At 35.2% G+C, this 17,854-nt stretch overlaps 1 protein-coding gene across 2 annotated transcripts in view; it reads left to right on the top strand.

Moving 5' to 3' along the window:
* Positions 1-913: 913 nt before the first annotated feature.
* The window catches only part of LOC123312867 (nitric oxide-associated protein 1), a 38,628-nt gene continuing 21,687 nt past the window's right edge, over positions 914-17,854 (top strand). The window contains exons 1-5 of one of the 2 annotated variants that reach the window (XM_044897427.1): positions 914-1,555; positions 2,064-2,538; positions 3,556-3,891; positions 10,830-11,118; positions 11,174-11,291. In XM_044897427.1, coding sequence (XP_044753362.1) covers positions 974-1,555; positions 2,064-2,538; positions 3,556-3,891; positions 10,830-11,118; position 11,174 — 1,683 coding nt within the window. In that variant the 5' untranslated portion in view covers positions 914-973 and the 3' untranslated portion in view covers positions 11,175-11,291. Of the gene's footprint in view, positions 1,556-2,063; positions 2,539-3,555; positions 3,892-10,829; positions 11,119-11,173; positions 11,395-17,854 lie in introns of those variants that run through there. The other variant, XM_044897426.1, reaches the window with a different exon arrangement.

Here is a 17,854-nt window from a genome sequence, read left to right as displayed (position 1 = left end):
CCTCGAATTTGATATTATAAGACTTTAAGGCATTACATGTGTACATGTGTTTTTCAATAAATGTGGAGGATCATGTAACACAACAACTTTTTGATCATTTACAATGAAGTGAGGTCCTGGAGAATTAGTATGGCATTCATCGATCAACTGTTTAATAGCAGCTGCGTTGGTAGTGCCTTGATCACAAACTGTACAAATCACCTGAAGACTTATTTCCTGTAGAGCAACTATGACTTCTTCAATAAGAATTTTGAGATGAGTTGTCTTTATCTGATCTTCAGATTTGTCTATGAGTAGCACCGATGACTTGCGAATGGCCACAGATTACAGAGTAGAATGGCCGAATTTTGATTGTTGAATGCAATTCTCGATAACCTCAAACTGTCATTGTTTACATTTCCTGTGTATTTTCTCATAATGAACGAAAATTATAGGAAATCAGCAGTGATTTGAAAGTTATCAAAACGATTAAGTTAAATTACTGTGTTATCAGATTACATTCAGTACATAAGGAAATGGCTGAAACTACACTGCAATTCTCATGTCTCTTAACACATGAATATTTCATTGATAATAAAATACTTTCAAGTTGAAAATTCTCTTTATTATGCATATAATCATTAGAACATCAATATTTCAAATATTATTCCAGCTGTCGAGGCTCAATATTATAGATATTAGATAAAAGAGAGTTCCAGCAAAATAAAATCAAAATCCAAATTGATAGGTTATGTTTAACGTCTGACGTTTCATGATGGCAGCACTTCAACTCAAATTTCATTACAACACGTAAACGTTATATTTGACGTTATTTGTCACGTTAACGTTTACGTTCAGGCTAACGTTCTGTGCGCACTTCAACACCCTATTACTCTTTGGTTATGCGGTAATGGAATAACGTCTTGCGCCATATCTCTCTCTTATTAAGGTCTATGGTTGTCACTTGTGATTAACCTCCTCGAAAAAATGAAAAATGAACTCTTGGAAAGTTTTTCACTTCGTTAAAAAATTACTGTCTCAGGATTCGCTATGTTACCTGCCAGAGACAAGAGGTTTTCAATGTTTACTCCTTAGTAGAAGGCATCGTGGTAGTTATACTGCATATAATACAGTAAAAGCAAGAGAAGAAGCGTTGAAAAAAATTCACACATATCAGAACTTCGGACAAAATAAAGCTGCTGACAATGTGCCAATATCTTTGAAGTATTTGAATAATGTGAATAAAACCAATGATCATCAGGGACAAGAAAATATCTCCAATAAAATTATTGAAGAACACATTCCTGTTCAATTTCCCTTCCAACATGTCCATAAGTTAGGAAAAGTGGACTATAATTCTGATTCTAGTATAGATTCATATGAACTGATGCAATTAAGAAATGATTTTTTTAAGGAGAAGAATAATTGGATGTTGAATTATGACAACTTCCAGGATACTTCGTTACCGACTAAGAAAAATAGAAAAAATCATGATATCAACTATGGTACTGCAGATCCCAAGTGTAAAATAAGTAGTGTACCCTGTGGTGGCTGTGGTGCTTGCCTGCATTGTAAGGTATTGATACTTTTTTCATTCCGAAGTTAAAATTAATGTGATCACCTCAATGATCAGAAATTTATGAATTATCAAATAATAGCTATGAAGTAAAATTTTGTAAATTCAATTAGTTTGAAACACTTCTATATTAAGTTTGAGTCAACCAACATATCTCATTGAATTTCAGTAGAAGACTATACCCGGGTTTCATAAAGCTCGTCCTTGGAATCAACGCTTGATTGACGAATAGACGTCAATTTTTTTCAAGCGATAATTCAGCCATGATCATTCAGAATATCATTCTCGCATCAACTTATAATGTTGATACGTCCAGTCAATTATTCTCAATTGCTCCTTCTTCAATATATTCAGAAATGAAAAACTTTCAGTGATTCCATTTTAGAAATCGACTGACTGTCAAATCGTTGATCAGACAATCAAAGTTTTATGAAACCCGCTGTATCTTTCACTTTAAATCTGTTTACATTTGATATAACAGATATTGAATTCAATTAAGTTCTTGTAGGACCCCTCTCTACCTGGATATATACCATCGGAAATATTCAAAAATTCTAGGGAACTGGGTGGGGCTGACCTGACAGCATTAATTTGTCAAAGGTGTTACTTTCTGAAGAACCATAATGTAGCCTTAGAGGTCCAAGTTTCAGATAGTGACTATCCCGAAGTATTGAAAAATATAAGTGCCAGGAAAGGTGTTGTAATTCTCATGGTGGATGTGACTGATTTTCCTTGTTCTATATGGCCTGGTATTGCTGATATATTTCATAAAATGCCAATTTTAGTTGTTGGTAATAAAGTTGATCTGTTACCAAAAGATAGTCCAAATTATCTTAATCAAATAAAAAGGAATTTGAAAGACTCCATCAAGGCCTATGGATTTGGTACTCATTTATTGATTGATATTGTTTTAATTTCTGCTACTACAGGATATGGCATTGAAGATATGATCATAAAACTTCAGAGTTCTTGGAGACACAAAGGTAATTAGATTGGGGTTCGTTTTACATTTGGTATAATAATTTAAAATTTAAAAATAAGAATCTTTCTATTGCATTATCCGAAGGTTAAATTAACAAAAATTAACTTCAGTCAAATATAGACTTAGTCATGCATATGTATTAATAACTCATTTTTGTTCCTCAGTTTATCAAAGGTGATTGGAAAACCTCACAGATTACAATGCATCAAAGAAAATCCACACTTCGACAATTTTTCTGAATGTATAATCTTGATTGATTTTCAAATTATTGGATGGGCATATATTATATTAGTAATCGGGTTCGACTTTTGGACGGTCCGAGAATTGTTCTAAAACTGCGCAAAAATTTTGCGCCCTAGTTTAAAATCCTCTGTGCAGTTCTAGAACCATTCTCGAACTCTCCGAAAGCCGAACCCGAATACGTCTATTATATTCTTTTGAATGTCCTCAATTCATTTTTAGTTATCAAACAATATAGTATATGGATGAGTTTTAACAGAGTTTAGTGCAACAGGGTACCATATAATTCGCTTATGATACAAGAGCTTAGGGAAAAACCTCAGTAAAAAAAAAACCCAGTCTCCCTGTGAGTAGTGTGGTGATGACAAATTTTCTATAAAATAAGCTCTTAATACTGAAGGGATTGACATAAAAATTTCTTTATCCCCATTCCATCTCAAAATTATAACTAAAACAAAAAATCAAAGCAGAAAAAGTAAATCACTTGCAGCCTTAATCCATCTGATTTGAAGACCTGCTAATAATTTAACAAAAATAATCAATAATAGGTACATAACTTGTTTTCCAATTGTACTGTGCAGAATATCATCTCTGTGTCAAAAATCTTTTGTTGGTTTAGGTGAAGGATCACATTTGTCATTAGATTAGTGATTTCCTACAAGCAAGTTTTTGCGATTGCTGAAATGTTACATTTGACTCATAATACATGTGTGCCTGAGAAATGTCGACCAATCCTCAGTTTGTATGAAGATATAAGTAATTTAACAAAAATTTACAGGGAATGTATATTTGGTAGGCTGTACCAATGTAGGAAAGTCCAGCTTATTCAATACCCTCATCCAATCGGACTTCTGTAAATCTCAAGCAGAAGATTTTGTCCAGAGAGCTACAACAAGTGTTTGGCCAGGAACAACATTAAATCTCCTGAAATTTCCTATAACTAAACCTGGTGGATATAAGCTGGAGCTGCGTCTGAAAAGATTGAAACAATTGAAGAAATTGGAAAGGTTTGAAGCTCAGGAAAGGGAGAAATTGTTGAAAGAAACAAATGACTGGAGACATGCTGTTCTGATGGGGAGGATTGATAGAAGTTCATCAAAAAATACAGAAACTGGTAATTTATTCAGCTTTCACTGTAAATTCTGCATGAGGAAAGATAGTTTTTTTTCGCCCTTATTGAAATTCACAGTGTACTATTTTAAAGCCTGGTTGCCCACTTCAGGATTAAGCCGGGATTTGAGTTAATCCTAGATCTGATTCAGATTCTGTTCGATTCTGTCACGTTAATCAAAGATCAACTTAAATATCTGCTTAATCCTGAAAAAAAACTTTTTTTATAATTCTACAATTCCAATCTTCTTGGTCATATTACTGCAATGACAGTATAAGCGGTTTGGGTGGATACTTCCTGGCTGCGTGCGTTATATGTTCCCTGTGGACGAGAGGTAGTATGTCCTGTGACTCTTTAGCGACCGTTTTCAATAACCTATGCATAAAGTAAGGGTGTGTTCTGTGAACCTATCTATCCATTGTTTCAGTTACAGAAGATAGAAAAACCATCTGATTTCGTTTCTATGATCTATCTGTAGATATATTTTAGAATGGTTTCCAATCGTCAGTAATTTGAACGATGGATAGATAGGTTTATTGAAAACAGCTGTAAGTCGAATGTAGAATTTTTTGTTTTGTTTCGTGAAACGTTCTGTTATTGGTTGGACTCCAGTAATTTGGTACAGTGATTTGTTGGATAGGTTATTTAGTTTATTTAGTGGATGTCTAATTTTGATAATTGTGCGGAGCGACGTAGTTTCTGCAGTTCTAAAATTCTTGATAGCTGTTTGTCTACAGTTTTTAAAGATTGGATGCGCATATTCTAGTATGAGTCTACATATTGTTTTATATATTTTGACTACGTTTTTTGTGCTGGTTCCTTTATTTCCGATTGTAAGACTGGTAAACATTTTTGCTCATGCAATGGTCTTATTTTCATTGCTTAGGTGTATTTGTTGAAATTCATTTTTTTGTCAGTCTCAACTCCCAGTACTTTAATTCCGCTGATGCTGTTTTGGCAATTCGTTTTATATTCACAGTGGGCGAATTTGAACAAATTATATGGTGGAATATAATGAAATGTGACATACTTGGGTTTGGTTTCAATCTCCACATGCTGAGCCACATTTCCAATTTATTCATCATGCTCTGCAATTGGTTCAAAGAGTCTGCTAGTGATTTGCTGTGTGGCACTAGAAGTGTATCATCCGCGAACTGGAGAGTATATTGCTGTTTGTCTTTTCTTTTTGGGATGTCGTAGCATTAGAAATCGTAGACCAGAGGAGACAGGGATGAACCTTGAGGTGTTCCCTGTTTAGGAGAAAATGGTCCTGATATTATGATACCAATCCTGACTACTAGTCTTCTTTCTTCTAAATAAGATGCAACAAGATTTATTAGGTAAGGGGATAAATTTATTAGGTGTAATTTATAGAGTCCCTTATGCCATATAGCTGCAGTTTTATAGTTTTTTAATTTGGCGTCTAACATGCATGTTAGATACTTAAATAGTCAGAGGATGAGTAGTTGACTTTTTCTTTCTGAAACCGAATGGGGAGCTGGGTATGATGCATATTAGAAATTTTTCCATCTTTGATTTAGTTATTTTTTCGAGAGGTAGCAGCGCAATGGGTCTGTAATTTTTGGATAATTTGTGGTTCACATTTGGTTTGGAAATTGTTATTATGCATCCTGTTTTCCTTATTGAAGGGAACCGCTTTCTGAGACAAAATTAAAAAATCTTGATAATGTGTGAATGGAACTCCGCTCTGAATTATTCAACTGTTTGCCACGAAATGCTGTTGTTTGTTTTATTAAATGCTGAACACTTTGGGAACGAAGCAATTTATTGATTTCAATTAAACCTTTTTATTTTCAACAAATTCAGTTTCTAGTTTTTCTTCTTACAACATGACATCCATGACCTAACTATAGGTTATCTCTTATTGTGGACATAGAATAATAATAAGCAGTGGCGAAGCGTGGTTTTATTCAACACTCCCCCTAAATTTAGCTTTACGACACTGGAAATACATTAACACTGTTCAATGCAATGCACTCAAGATTTACAACAGTTATTATATGTCAGGCAAGAACATCTGCTCCAAAATAAACTAAGTATCTTAACTATTCAACACCTAGAAACATACATCGTCATAAAAATGGTTGATATACAAATATAAAAATAAAGATCTGAACATCCTTTTTTTTTCGGAAAATACATACATTCAAATAAAAATTTTCTCTCATTTTTCTTCCCTTAAAAATTTTAACTCTTAACATTATATATATGAAAATACAAACTTCAATTTAACATTCATTTCAAGTCAAAAAAAAAAAAACGAAAAATCCAACATCAATGAATTACTGAGCCAACCAATTTAACAAGTTTAAAATATTCCTAATCTTTCTCTGTTGGATGAATAATTAATTGCAGAGAGGGGTTTTGTGAATATATCTGCAATTTGATTACCTGTATCCACTGGCGGCCCGTCAGGGACGGCAGGGTCGGCAGTGCCGACCCAAAATTTCGCGAGCAGCAAAAATGTGAATTCTCACTTCTGTAAAATAATAATGTAATAGAAATTCTCCAAACATTACATAGCTCTCAAGAAATTTTGTAAAAATATTAGGTATATGATATCTGATATCAATGGAATATGCAACTTATTTGAAATACGCTGTTTCAATTAAAATCCCTACTCGGTCCGTAGACAAAATACGCTCATCTCCAATCGAGCTATGAAGACAGCGCCGCAGATGCCTTCTCTAGCGACCGAGTGACCGACCGTTCGTTCTGTTCATTCATGTACGGCATGCCGAATCTGCATTGTAAACATATCAAAGTAGCGCTTATATCAATGAGTCAAATTGCTTCAACTTGAATAATTTTTGTTGGAATTTCATTCGGATAACAATTAAAATTAGATAAGCCTCTTATTTAATGTTTTTTCCGCCAATATCCGATAGTTTCAGTTTCACATAACAAATTACAAGAGAACGCTGTTATTTAAAACGAATTTTTATCGTATTTGTTAATTTTTATAAACGTGAGTGCTGAATATATAATACTAATGAAATTCCGACAATTTTTTATGAACTTTTCAAAGAATAAAGACCAAAACTATGATGAAAGTTGATATTGTTGGCTCAATACTTTGCACGGTGTAGGACATATAGGTCCGGCAGGCAGCGACCCTGCCGACCCTAGAATGCCTCTCTTCGGTAACTCGAAGAATGATCGTTCGGGATATCTCGATTCTATCGTTTGCGCTCGAGGTGATGTTTATTTCTCGCAATTCTCAATTTCGTTAGAATGCACTTTTGTTTGTTTTTCCAATTTCATTTTATGGATAAGCATTTTTAGAGTATTTTTATTTGTTATATATATATTTTCGGTTCTCATTTTCATATTTGTTCCGAAATTATGTTCATTTTTCAAGTGGTATGCAGGGCTAAAATAGTTATTTCTCAATCATTTTTTATTTTCGGGATAATCTTCAGAGATTATTGAAACAAAAACAAAAATTTTGGCGAAACTCCACTATGAAGTGGATTTAATTTTCTCTCTTCTTTTATGAGAAATGCTAAAAAGCTCTATGAATCCAAGTTGATTCATTCTAAGAACAGAAAAAAGTTCTTCAAATATGTTCGATCCACGCTCAATTCTAAAGTTGACATCCCACTAGTTACAAACTCCACCAGTCAACCGTCCTCCGGCCCCGAAGAATCCGCTAATGTACTGGCGGATTGTTTTGCCTCCTCCTTCACCAGGGGATCTACCAATCTACCTAAACCCATTGGTCCATACAATTCTTTGGAGATCGCAGAAATAAGTTTTACTCCCTCTGTCGTTGAAGCACACCTCTCTGCCCTGGATGTCAACTCTTCGCCGGGTCCTGATGGTTTCTCTGCCAAACTTTTGAAGGAATGTGCTGAATCCCTTTCATACCCTCTCTCCCTATTGTTCACACGATCGTTTGAGACTTCTCGCTTGCCTTCAACTTGGCGAAGTGCACTGGTGACGCCCATATTCAAAAAAGGAGACAAGAGTAATGCTGCCAATTATCGCCCCATCAGTTTGGTTCCGATCATATCCAAGGTGTGTGAGAAGATCATTCATGAGAAAGTCCTCCAATTCGCCGTTGAAAACTGCCTTATACCGGACAGTCAACATGGTTTCCTGCCAGGTCGTTCAGTCATTACCAACCTTCTCGACTGCATCAATTCCTGGTCTAAGTCCCTAGATAAGTCCCATCCAGTTGACGTTATCTATCTAGATTTCTCACGAGCATTTGACCGCGTACCTCATAAGCTCCTCCTTCACAAGATAAAGCATTTGGGAATTCGTGGCCGTCTACTCCGTTGGATCGAGGCATTTCTCACTGACAGAGTTTTCCAAGTTCGGGTTGGCAAATCTTTGTCTTCTCCGAGGCCAGTTTTAAGCGGCGTTCCGCAAGGATCCGTATTAGGGCCTCTTCTATTTCTTCTTTTTATATCTGATTTGCCTAAGATCCTCAAATCAAAGTGCTCCCAATTTGCTGATGACACGAAATTGTTCGGAAACCCTATTGCAGCCGCTGTGGAGCTTCAGGAGGACCTGGAGGCGCTGACCCATTGGTGCCGAGAGTGGCAACTGCCCCTCAACCAGGAGAAATGTGCTGTCTTACACCTAGGTTCCCTCAATCCCCGTCTCCAGTACTATCTGAACGATGTACCCATCAACACCTGTAGCAGTCATTCTGATCTCGGTGTGATTATTACCGAGAATCTCAGCTGGTCCGATCATATAATTTCCATTGTGAATAAGGCTAAAAGATCTCTGTTCATGATACAGAAGGCCTTCAACGGATGCGACCCCTCAACATGTGCGGTCCTGTTCAAGACTTATGTCCGCCCCATCTTGGAGTTTGCTGGCCCTGTATGGTGTCCGGTACTGAACAGGGATTTGACTTTGTTGAGGAGGGTATCCAGCGTCGAGCGACGCGTCTGCCATATGGGATTTTGCGACCAAGTTATGAAGAGAGGCTATCTCTCATGAATTTACCGTCGTTTGCTGACAGGAGGATTCGAGGAGACCTAATCACAACTTACCGTGCTCTTCACAATCTCTTTGGAGCTGACCTAAGCAGCCTTTTCACTTTGAACTCCGATGGTCGTCTACGTGGTCATGCATATAAACTGTCTAAGGAAAATTTTAGATCGTCGCAGAGGCAAAATTTCATCTCCAACTGGGTTTTTAGTGGAATAGTTTGCCGTCGGCAGTTGTGAACTCAGAGTCTGTCAATGCGTTCAAAAACAACTATGACAATTTGTGCCGTCGCGTACGTCGGTGACACTCGTGATAGTGGATTTTTGTTTTTTTTTTCTCTATTTTGATTCACACTTTTTCATTCTCATGTACACACAATGTATTCTTGATTCTATGCAGAACGTATATGTTTTTATTTTGAGTTTTATAGGCTTTGCCTCAACTCTGTATCGTTTTCAAATAAATAAATAAATAAATGAAAAACTAACGCACCCAGTGCAGTACCCCATGGCGATGTGGAAACCTTTATACATAGGTATAGAAAATATTTGAAAAAAAATATATATATATATATATATATATATATTATTGATAGTATTGATTTAAAAAAAAATTAGGTTAAGTTTAAGGAACAAAAACCTTGTTCGCTTAATTTTTTCAAAATTTCAATCAATCGGTCCAAAAAACCGCGGAACCGATCAATCTACTGATTTAGGGGGGCCTTTGGGATACATTAGACTGTGAAATTCTCTTCTAACCTAAGCTTTCCCCCCAATATTGACGAAGTTATAGGCGATTAACGAAAAAAAGGAAAAATGGCATTTTTTGGCTTTTTTCACATTAACGTAACAGGTGAAAAAAAATTTTTTTTTAAATCAACCATAGCAGATTTTTGTAGGAAATTTTCTGCAGAAAAAGACGCCGCCTGGCAGCTCGCTGGGCAACCAGTAGTTCCAGAGATATTGGCAGTTGAGTGAAAAAGGATCCTTTTGCATTCAAAATTTGATATCTCAAAGACAAATGGTCGTATCTGAAGCCCGTAAAAAGCAAATTGAAGCTGAATAAAGAGGCTATGCGACCTATGCATTGGTCTAGCTCGAAAAAATTTTTCCATGCCCATAGAGCAAAAAAAAAAAAAATGTGAAAAATTTAGAAAATTTTTTCTTCGTACTTAATCTAAGGATTGCATGGCTCCGGTGCTCCGAAAAATTTTTGACCAATGAATTCAAAAACTAGAGTCTTCAAGCTTCAAAAGCGTTTTTTTTTATTTCCTGTACGACCATTTTTCACTGAAATACAGCCTGTTGAAAATCACCAAAAAATTCCGAAATTTTTTTTGTTCCTTTAATTTTTGTGAGAAGTGTATATGATAAAAAATTGAATTGCCTTTCCAACAAGGTGCTGTCTGACCCCTTTACCCTATTCAAAAATGAGAGTTGTTAGGGGTTGCGGTTATAGGGGTAGTGATATCAAACTCATTTGAACACCCTTATTTGTCCCCCTTTCGACAAAATTTGACCTGTCTGAGCGTTTTTTCGTTATTCCATCCCAAACCTCAAAATTCGGGGTGGAAAGTTATGGATGGCCCACACTGTATATATGATCGTGTTTTTGCTCCTGGCTGATCTCATATAAATGCTGCAGTAGGTTAATTTATTTTCCCTTATTCATAATAGTATGGCGAAGCGAATAATTAGATATATAAGGAGGGATGGACTCATTTCATACCAAGGATTATAGATCATCTTTTATAATCCCTGATTTCATTATTGGTTCAATAATCTTGAAACTGGACGGCCGAGAGTAAACATCACTGCATTGTATAAATCGGGTTGAATTGATTGATTGATTTTATTTTCGCTTATGACTTTTTTTAATTGATTTGGTGGTCAAAGATAGATCCACCGAAAAAATGGATCGCTGGGCTTACTAGTCTATGTCTATTTTGAAAACTACACTTTGATTCACAGATCATCAAGATGTATTTTCAATAAGACCGGCCAATAATGCCACTGGTACTACAACACTAGGACTCAATGAAAATGATCCATTATATGCCCACAGTCGTTGGTGCTATGATACACCAGGTGTAGTCCAACCTGACCAGATACTCAATTTGTTAACAACAGAAGAATTGTTTCTGACAATTCCAAAAACTCTAATCATACCACGAACATACTGTATTCGTCCTGGAGATTCCTTATTCATTGGTGGACTAGCAAGATTGGATTTTCTTGAAGGAAGAGATTCAATTTGGTAGTAAATATTGTGGAAATATAACTAGGAACATAAGCTTTTTTGATTATTTTTATAGGTTTACTGTATTTGCTTCAGCAGAGCTCCCAATATCTCTATGTTTGACAACAGAGGCTGACGAATTCTATAAAAAACACCTGGGAACAAGGTATTTGAAAGTACCGTTCGGAGGTTCCGAGAGATTGCAAAAATGGCCAGGTTTATCTAATGCTAAAACTTTCACTGTGGAAGCCATTGACTTCGATTATTCATCAAAAGATGTAGTTCTATCTAATGCGGGTGAGCATACCCTGAGTAATATTACATTTAAAATTACTATTGAATTGATTGATCATTTTTGTGAAAATCATATAATCTCTTTTCAGTTTAAATTTATAGTTGGAGCAATTTAATTTCAGTTTTCATATAACAGGAGACTAGCAAATATTCGATTATACTTCCGAGGTAACCACGTGTTATTTTTTTTTCGGCGAACTTCAAACGTCACTATGCAACAATGGACATTTTGACAGGAGGCAAAACACCAACATTAATATTTTTGAAATTGCTTGTAATGTCCTTTCAACTGCCTTGGCCTCACTCTCATTTTCGAAAATGACATCTTTGAAGTGGTTTCATGTTAAATCAGATAAATCATGTAGGGTAACTGAAAATTTTTCAAGTCACCGTACTTTGGTCTTCAGTGTTTTCGGTAACACTGTATTCATTCGGGAATCGTACATTACGCTTTGTGTAGATGTTGGATTATTTCACGAGTTTCTGTTCTCAATATCTTGTTGTGAGGGTATAAGTCACGGTGAACTTAAAGGAGGGCCATTTGAAAACGAAACAGAATGTGGCGAATTGGCCACATTCGTTGAAAACGGCGATTTTGGTTTGAAGGGGAAAACTTTTTGTTTCATAATTTATTAGTAAAATAGCCTTCCCTTGATCGTGGCAGCTGCAACCCTCAAATTTTGAATAGGGAAAATAGGTTGTGTGATACCTCATTATGAAAGCTTATGCAGTCAGATTTCTATTTTTGTACTTTTTTAGAAAATCGGATTGAATTTGACTAATGAATGGATGTTCATAATATTACGGAATATTTTCTTAAAATTGTGAAAAAAATTTTATTTTAGAACTATGGGTTCTTAGACATTAAAGAAGTGAAACAGCCATCTCCTAAGCGGGGTGGTTATCCCTCTCGAATTTTCAATAGGGAAAAATTGACCATGTGATACATCATTTGTAAGCACATCACTTAAGCTTTCTAATATGAAAAATTATTTAATAAAATTCAATAATTAATGGTTTTTCCTCGAATCGAATAAAATATTTCCTGATTCGTGATCTTGCATAAATTTTTCCCAAAGATGTCATATTCTTTTATTTTGACTTCTGTATTTGGTACTTATTTCTGTAACTTCGACATTTATAGGCGAAGAGTTTTCATTTCCTGCTACAAATATCAGCACTTATTGATTTACCTCGTGTTCGGAATAGAACTGTTGATAATTCCTTTTCTGTTATATCTAATAGAGATTATTCTTGTGTCCTCCATCCGTTTATTGCAAATCAAATAACAATTAAACCACGATTTTCATTTTACTTAATTTCTTTCGTCGATTAGTTCAATTGTTTATAATGCGTTCAGTCGAAATCATGGTTTACACGATTACACAGAGGTCGGAAATTTTTTCACTTCTATCGAAAAGAACCTATGTGCTAAGCTAAGAGAACGGCTGAACTATTCGATCAGCTTCATTTGGATCGAAATGTTAATCGAAAGTACGTATTCGAGTTCATGGCAAAGTTCCGAGAAACTGGTTCACTGTGTAGTAAAAAGCGAAATGTAAAAATGAATGAAGAAATGTGAATGAATGAATGTGACAGTTCTTGGTCCGGTGGCTCTCAATCCAAGATTGAGTACGAGGCAACTTGCAACAGAATCTGGTTCTCAGCGTAGCATTGTGAACATTTCAAAGCGCCATAAATTCCACCCGTACAAATTCCATCTTGTAGGTACATACCCTGCAGATGATTTTGACCGCCGTGCCATCTGGAATTCTGTTCATTTATTCATTCATTGCTGTATCCCTTTACCAAGTATATATCTACTGAAAAAACCCACCCACAGATCCTTCCACACTCCGGGCATGGATAGCCACTGACCATTTCCGCCGATGTATTTCTCATTATAACTGTGGACCAGAGACCACCACTGTGATTTGTCTAACGCTAGTTGTTTCCAGTTATGATTGGCATTAACTGATTTTGAGGATTGATGCAGTACATCCTTAAACCGCTTATATTGGCCTCATGTTTTCCGAGCTCTCTCTGTGAATTCGCCACACAGAGCTTTTTTGTGGAGTCTTGTGTCTTGCATCCTCAGAATGTGGCCACTCCATCTGAGTCGGGACCTTGTTACTTGAGTCTCAATAGTAATACAACTTGCGCGCTGCAAGACTTCTGTATTTGAAACTTTATGGAACCATGTGCATGATGCATATGCATAATGTCTCAGATGACGTTGTTTTGTTTGTTCAAGCTATGTCGCCTGTTGAGCCTCCAGAGTTCGCTTCCCACATAGCATGAGATATTTGTCAAATATTTATGAAATATTTGTACGCAAGGTTTTGAATATTCAATAAATCTTTCGTTGAAATATTCATGAAATAAAGTTATGTCCGACTTTTTCTCACATTGAAATATTTCATGAAATGTTTCATATAGATTTTTGCAATATTTTCTACAACATTGTGTGAAATCTCTTCTAAAGATCATAGTAATATTACATGGAATATTTAGGTAAGATTTCTTCTAGTTGAAGAAAATGTTTACTGAAATCTTCAGAAGAGGTTTTCGCAATCTTCCAACGAGGGGTCTGAAATGTTACTAAATATATTTCTGCGTAATCTGATGTGAAATATTTCTGCAATATGCGAAAAAATATCTTGCGAAGTCTCTGAACAATATTTAGCCAGGGTAGCTGAATAACTTCATAAAATACATGTTCCTGAAGAATTAAGCATACTTTGAACATATATCTTCAAAGTAATACCAAATTTTTCAGGATTTGTATTTTATGAAGTGCCTTGCTAAACATTGTTCAAAGATCTCGCAAGATATTTTTTTAAGCAACATTATATTTATATATATTATTACGAGATGCTCCTCGTACTGGAACGCTGACGCCAGCTTCGTCTTCGCGGAAAGTGTTAGTGCGAGAAGAAAGTGATGACTCGGATTCTTCCAGAATCCAAGGTTTCCATGTGAAAAGAGACACATTCTAGTTTAGTTCCATTTTAGAATTCATTCTGTTTGTAACTCCTTTCCGCTCTGTCCAATTATAAAGTCATTTAGTTTTTCGAAATTGTGATTTATAATTGAAAGAATAAAATTTTTTTTAAAAACAGAGTTTGCGGATCGAAAATCATAATTGGCGCTGCGAACAGGATTTCGCAACGGTTTTCGGTTTTTTCAAGAAACGAACTAACTGAAAATAGTTTCCACTAGTGAACACAAACTGTTCGAGGAACCCCGTTGAGTTTTAACTCTTAGTGCGAAATTCCAAACTTCACCAACCCACTTCGACCAGAAGGAAGGACGTTCCACCCTAGGATGCAAATCTTGGTGTAAGTCCTATTTTCCACCACATTTCCTATATCACCAGTATTGTTTATTTCGATGACAGACTCATCTCATCAATTAGAGATAATTGCTGAAGAGCCAGAAATTTTAGAATCTTTGAATTCTCATAATATTCAAGAACGCTTACTTAGGAATAATCGATTTCGGCCGTATCCTATTAGAAATTTCAATAACGAAATGAATCAAAACTCTTCTAACACCCCAACACTCCCAACAGTAGCCGACCCACAAGACATCCAATTATTACTTAATTCTATTCCAGAATTTTCACCGGGTAAAAATTTATCAATTTTCATAAACGAGGTAGATAATTTAGTCTTACATTTACGTGGCAGACTAACAACCGATCTCGAATTTTGCTTGAATTTTTCGATCCATTCGAAAATCTTAAATGAAGCACGAGACTTCATCTCTTTCCAAAATGCGACGGATTGGCCTTCGATCAGACGTGCTCTCCTTCAGAGATACGGAGATCAAAGGAACGAAGAACTATTAATTGCTGCGGTTTCACAATGCGTCCAAAAAAGACACGAAAATTATTTAGATTACGAATTTCAAAAACTCTGAGTGATCTCTTACAACACCTCTCTTTGAATATACAAGACCAAAATCTATTAACTTATAAAAAATGCGAAGCAGAAAAATTGTCACTAAAAACATTCCAAGCAGGATTACTCGAACCTTATAGATCCTATATAAGCAATTTCGAGTTGAAGAGCTTAGAAGAATGCATCAATAAATGTAAATTTTATGACAACAGGAAACAAGAATGGGAATATTCCGAATTTCTTCGTAAATCCCAAGAAACCAAGAAGCCTTTGGCACAACCTCATTTCAAACAGAATCAAAATTATAATGATCATTTACCTAGATTTTCTAATAACAGTTTCAACCAAAATTTACCAACAAGATTTTCCAATAGCAACTCTAATCAAAACTTACCAAACATTGTTTTTCCAAATAATCAACCTTTGAGAAATAATCAGAAATTTTTCACAAATCAAGAAGTTTTTGGTACTAAACCAGGGTCAAGTATCTATAAATCGAATCCAGAACCGACACCAATGTCAATTTCGACCAGAAATACAAAACCGACGCCTATGTCGATTTCTACCAGAAATTCGAAATTCCCACAAAAACAATTATTCAACGTACAATTCAAACCCGATGATGTAATCGATCATGAAGCTGAATCTTACGAACCCGAACATTCTGAAGAAAATGTTATGAATTTTTCCGAAGAAGATGAGAATTATTATTACGAAATGGATGAAAATTTTCAAGAAGCTCCTCCAGAAACCCCAGGAACTTAGATCTCAATTCCTTGAAAATAAAATCAAAACTTCCTTACATTTATCTTCCAAAAATAAATTTGAAAATTTTAATAGACTCGGGTGCCACAAATTCAGTCATTAATAGAAAACCAGCATTTGAGAAATTTTTCCAATTTTTGTTCAAAGAAAAATTCAGTGTGTCCGGATTAGGAAATACAATTAACGCTGATGATAACATCAATATTCCACTGTTTTACGAATTAGGAATCCTCGACAATATTCATTTACATGTTGTCGACTGGCATAAAAATTTCGATGCTTTATTAGGAACATCCGATTTGCAAAAATTAGGTGCAAAGATTGACTATCAAAACCACATTTTGGAAATGAAAAATTTGAAAATACCTTTTAACCTTGAGTACTCCACGAATAAACTTAAACCAAATAAAACTATAGCAAGAACATTTGTAAAAAATTCCAGTATCCCTAGAAAATGGCGACGTTTTACTACCCGAAATTAATTTTAAAAAATTCTCAACACCAGAATGTATAGCACGAGCAAAAAATGGTATTTGCCTAATTCCTATTTCAGAATCAATTAACGGGAATTTAGAGATTAACTTTTCGGAAAGAATACCCGTGAAATCAATATCTGAAACAGAAATATGTGCTCCTCAAATTGAAAATTCTAAATTAAAACTTTCAAAAAATATTCGTACGCAACACATGAATTCTGAAGAAAAACGAGAAATTTTGAAACTTTGTAGTAAATTCAAAAATATCTTCTATAACGAAAACTGCGATCTCTCTTTTAGCAATACTGTCAAGCATAAAATAAGAACGAAAGATGAAGAACCCGTTCACGTTAAATCTTTCAGACATCCTCACAGCATGAAAAAGATTATTCAAGAACAAATTCAAAAACTTTTAGATGATAATATCATTCGTCCATCTATTTCACCCTACAGTGCTCCAGTTTGGATTGTAGACAAAAAGAAAGATGCTTCCGGCCAAAAGAAATATCGTATGGTCATTGATTATCGCCGTTTAAATGAAAAAACCATTGAGGATAAATATCCGCTCCCGCGAATAGAAGAAATTTTGGATAATTTAGGAAAAAGTTGCTATTTTTCGACACTCGATATGGCAAAAGCCTTTCACCAAATCGAAATGGACGAGGAATCAATAGAAAAAACTGCATTCACCGTGAATAATGGTCACTACGAATATCTTCGTATGCCCTACGGATTGAAAAATGGACCCAGTACATTTCAACGCGTAATGGTCAATGTACTTAAAGAATATCTTCATAAGTTTTGTTTCGTTTACATGGATGGCATTGTCGTATTTTCAAAATCGTTACAAGAACATATTTGCCATTTGAAATCAATTTTTGAAAAAATTAGAGAATTCAACCTCAAAATTGAACTTGACAAATGTGAATTTTTGAGCAAAAATGTCGAATTCTTAGGACACTTAATAACTCCTGACGGAATATCTCCGAATCCCTCTAAACTGAAAGCTGTTGGAAAGTACCCTATTCCAAGCACAGTGAAGGAAATCAAATCATTTTTAGGATTAATAGGTTATTACAGACGATTCATTCAAAATTTTGCTCACATAGTTTCTCCCATGACCAAATGCCTTAAGAAAGGAGCGAAAATTAAAATTGATGATCCCGACTATGTAAATGCTTTTCAATTATGTAAAGAATTATTGACAAATGCTCCGATATTAGCTTATCCAGATTTTGAAAAAACATTTAAATTAACAACAGATGCTTCAAATGTTGCAATTGGAAGTGTATTATCACAAGACAACCGCCCAGTTGC

The sequence above is a fragment of the Coccinella septempunctata genome, chromosome 5, assembly GCF_907165205.1.
Source record: "Coccinella septempunctata chromosome 5, icCocSept1.1, whole genome shotgun sequence".
In the NCBI taxonomy this organism is placed as follows: Eukaryota; Metazoa; Arthropoda; class Insecta; order Coleoptera; family Coccinellidae; genus Coccinella; species Coccinella septempunctata.
Note: the sequence above shows the minus strand (reverse complement) of the source record. Positions and strands in the feature narration are given on the sequence as shown.